General features: G+C 39.8%; 1 protein-coding gene across 1 annotated transcript; it reads left to right on the forward strand.

The window, feature by feature from the left end:
• The first annotated feature begins 898 nt into the window (after window positions 1-898).
• Window positions 899-3991, forward strand: LOC115192099 (heme-binding protein 2). The gene is made up of 7 exons (XM_029750228.1): window positions 899-1026; window positions 1694-1753; window positions 1906-1987; window positions 2345-2465; window positions 2581-2720; window positions 3296-3459; window positions 3569-3991. Coding segments are annotated over exons 1-7 (648 nt in total). The 5' UTR covers window positions 899-1024; the 3' UTR covers window positions 3648-3991.
• Window positions 3992-4336: the final 345 nt, after the last annotated feature.

A 4336-nucleotide genomic window follows, 5' to 3' on the forward strand; every position in this document is an offset into this window, starting at 1 on the left:
CTATCCTTTGTCTCTTCAGGTGAGCCCATGTGAGGAGGAGACGAGGTGAGGTAGCGTTGGGCGAGTAACTGAAAGGTTGCTGGTTTAAATGCCCGAGCCGACTAGGCAGAAAAATCTGTAGATGTGCCCTTGATCAAGGCACTTAACCCTAATTGCTCCTGTAAGTCCTTCTGGAAAAGATTGTCTGCTAAAATGTTTAGAAATTAAGCCCTTTTCGACTATTGAGATACACCCCAGAGTTCTGTTTTCTAGGCTACTCTCCTCTTTGTGGGGGTAAAAGCTGAGCTATTTGGGTCGTGCAAAAGTGCTCTCCTATCTGCTTTTATAGGTGGGGAATATGATTTGATATGAATTGGAAAATGTTTGCCCAATGTGCAACCAATTTTTTTTATTTTAATTTCACTCTACATTATAAACTTAATATCAGAATAAATGTGGATTACCTCCAGAGGTGGTAAGAAATATCTGATCACAATGTGTCTTTAAATCATCTACAACTGTCTAAAAATGTGGGCACAATCAGAATGTGGACAAGATCAGGACAAAGAGTCCATGTTAGCACCAGTTATAAACAGGGCTACTCCATCTAGTGATTGGTAATGTCGAACCAGCAGTGCTCAGTGAACAAATTACATGCAAGTGCTATTTATTTAGTCGAAACGTGACAGCCAGGCTGTTATTGCGAAACAGCAAAGGCTTTAATTACGAAACAGAAATATATAATAGTCTACTACACGTGATGGATCTAGTCACAGCCTCTTTCTCAATAAGCCTATACTTGCTTTTCAAAGACGCATCAAGATCAATCGTCTCACGTTATCTAACTTGGCACACACTTATTTATAAACCACCTTTTCTTCTCTTAAGCGCGTGAAGTCCATTGTACATTCTGTGGTGAAATGGGCGTGTTTTGGGGACTGATGCAAATAACCCTCAGTTGGTATAAATAGTTTCTCTGCAAGCATTTCCCTCAGGCCAGTGAATGCATATGAACTGAGCTGATCTAAAAGTCACACTCAGCACAATGTAAGTAGAAATGATGGGTTATCATTGCATTGATTAGGTTTGTTTGATTTGTTATGGTGTTAAGTAATTAAAGGAAGAGTGATTTGTATAGAAATAGAAATGTGTAGTAACATAGTTTCTGTCTTTTAAAGTATTACAATATTGCAATCTTAAGGAGTTATGTCTGTATGATATATTTTTCATAAGATGATGTCACTGCCTGTTTGTGTGTACTTTAGGTTTTTCATGTGATGACACACTGTTTTGTGTACTTTAGGTTTTCAAATCAAATGTATTTGTCACATGCGCAGAATACAACATGTGTAGTAGACTTTACAGTGAAATGCTTACTTCCGAGCCCTTTCCCAACAATGCAGAGTTAAAAACTAAGAATAATTTTCAAAATAAAAAAGGAAATGGTAACACAATAAAATAACTAGAACGAGGCTAAATACAAGGAGTACTAGTACCGAGTCATTGTGCAGGGGTAGAATGTTGTTGAGGTAATATGTACACGTAGGTAGGGGTAAAAGTGTCTAGGCAATCGGGATAGATAATCAACAGAGTAGCAGCACCATATGTGAAGAGTGTGAAAGAGTATGAAAGTGTGTCTAAGTGATGACACTGACTGTTTGCGTGTACTTTAGGTTTTTAATGTGATGACACTGACTGTTTGTGTGTACTTCAGGGTTTATTTGGCAGGGTTGGTTGGCTTGGTTCTCATCTTGACTGCTGAAGCCAGAGTTGGGTAAGGAAGTTATAATACACTTCTGTTATTACTTTCCACACATCATAACCACACGTTTCAGAATAATACTGTTTGTATAGTGAATGAACAGTATCCATGCTAAATCGTGTGCTATTGTTCTTTATCGATTTGTTTTCCACTGTTTCCTTTAGAAACTCTTCTGAGTCTCGCTTCTGCACAGAGTCAAAGGAATGTCTGCTCTATGATTTGGTGTGCAAGAATGACGATTATGAGGTCAGTCTTATGCAGCACAAATTAATGGCACATTGGGGCTACAACTTATTTGTTTCACCACCTTTTTTGTGACCAATTTTTTTTATGTTTAGTTGTTGATCAGGGTAGCAGATACAAAACAATAGCATTTGCATTAAAATATATCAAATCAACAACATGATGATCATCATTTTCCCCATTTTGGTTATCGTATTGGGTTTCGGTAATCTGAAAAATGTTGTAGATCAGTTTTGCAGGGTTGTAGATCAGTTATGCCCTTTTTGCGCAGACTCATCTTAATCCCATCCCTAACATCTGCAACTCAAATACACTCTACAGCAGAGGACTCTTGAGTGAAGGTTTATGCCTGTGTTACAGGTGCGCCACTATGACTCAGTGAAATGGGTGTCAACAGATGAGGAAGCATACTTCATGGACAAGGCCACCTACACTGGCTTCAGGAGACTCTTCAACTATATCACCGGATCCAACAAGGCTGGTGTGTGTGTGTGTGTGTCAATCTATTTGTGTGTGTGTGGATGCACGTGCATGAATCTGCTTCCATGCGTGTGTGTATACCTGGTAACAAGTGCTTACACAGATTTTTCCTATAGGCGTCAACATTGACATGACAGCTCCGGTGACCGTCAAAATTGAAGAGAAGAAGAAGATGTGGGGGTCGTCTGTCTTCACCCTCAGCTTCCTCCTGCCGTCTACCCATCAGATGACTCCTCCCCAACCCACTGATGACAAGGTAAAGCCAAATCCTAAATAGACCCTACGCCCTATGTAAATGATCTGAGAGGATTTGATTGGTAAAAGCAATATGGTGAAACTTCCACTTAGCCTATCAGAGGGCTATTACCATATTGCTGACACTGGGCAAAAACCTGTAAACCTGACACAATGACATCCACATCAGTAGCCAGGGGTCTGTAGTATTTGTGTGTTTTATTGAGTGGGTTTTTTCAAATACTTAAGCTGAGCTCAATTGTGCTTGCCTGGCCCAATGGAATAGTCCCAAAAGTAAAAACCTCACCCACCTGTCACTTTAGAAAAACTGAATCTAAGTTGAACATAATATGATTGTCTATCAGACTTGGGTTCAAGAAGTATCTTTCAAATACTTAGATATAGCTTTTATAGTGTCAGGTGGGCAGGGTTTGCACTTTTGGGACTGTTCCATGGCGCCATTGAGCCAGGCAAGCTCAATCGAGCGCAGCTTAAGTATTTGAAAAAACACATACCATTTGAACACGTCAAGTATGTCATGTTTTTTTAAAGACCGCTGGTTAACAATGTGGATGTCTTTGTGATTTCCCCGTGCAGGTGTACTTTACTGAGATGCCAGACATGAAAGTGTACGTGAGGAGCTATGGTGGATGGATGATGTCTTTGACATCCAGTGTAAACTCCATGCTGCTGAAAAGGCAGCTAGACAAAGTCCAGGCCACCTACAACAAAGACTACCACTATGGTGTGGGATATGACAGGTGAGAGCATAGATACAAATCCTTCAATATACTCATATCCAACATCTAACCATATTCCACCAAAATACTTTTTTCAAACATACTTTAATATTTTGTGTGTGTCCTTCAGCCCAAAGAAGATTCTGAACAGGCACAACGAGGTGTGGTACATGGTTGAGGGAGAGCCTGTGTGCCCTACCTCCTCCTAAACATCCTCCTCCACTACTGCTGAGTCTGTCATTACTGCTTTGAGGAGGACCAATTGGAGGTTCATGGTAGACTGAGAACATCTGAGAAAATGTGGTTTGGGGACAACAGCGATATGAACTAAGAGATGTGTCCTTGATCTAGTGGCACTGTAATCCATAATCAATATGCCACATGCTATAGAGTGTATACACACTGCATGTCTTCAAATTTTCTCATACTTATTCGGGGTTCAATTTGTTAGGGAGGTTACGAGCACCCCCTAGACCTGTGATTCGAACTCTGTACAATCAATGTTGAACATGATTTGGAACTTTTTCTCAATAAAATATGAATTGTGTCTGTATTGAGTTTGTTTACTTAAATATATGCCAAACAAATCCTTTACAGCTCTTTGGTCATACTCGAGTGGTGGTGAATACAGTATGATTACAATGAACATAAAATCTTGGGTAATTGCGTCAGATACCATATTTGTTACATAGTCTGCCCACTGAGAGATTACAATGAACATTACAAATGAACATGTTAGATTTGACATTTTAGTCATTTAGCAGACCTTCCTCTCCAGAGCGACTTTGTTTTCAGTCACTCCTTTCACAAATACAGTGAAGTCATGTACAGTGAACACTATACACCTTTCGTCATTCAGTGCCGCCGTTAATAACGAGGGCATGTTCTAAGAAGAAAA

Source organism: Salmo trutta, chromosome 4 (assembly GCF_901001165.1).
Source record: "Salmo trutta chromosome 4, fSalTru1.1, whole genome shotgun sequence".
Lineage (NCBI taxonomy): Eukaryota > Metazoa > Chordata > Actinopteri > Salmoniformes > Salmonidae > Salmo > Salmo trutta.

What these genes read in the sequence shown, in the direction of transcription:
- LOC115192099 (XM_029750228.1), top strand. An exon ending in GCAAGAATGACGATTATGAG is followed by an intron (nt 1,988 to 2,344) that starts GTCAGTCTTATG and finishes CCTGTGTTACAG; the next exon opens with GTGCGCCACTATGACTCAGT. An exon ending in CACCGGATCCAACAAGGCTG is followed by an intron (nt 2,466 to 2,580) that starts GTGTGTGTGTGT and finishes TTTTTCCTATAG; the next exon opens with GCGTCAACATTGACATGACA.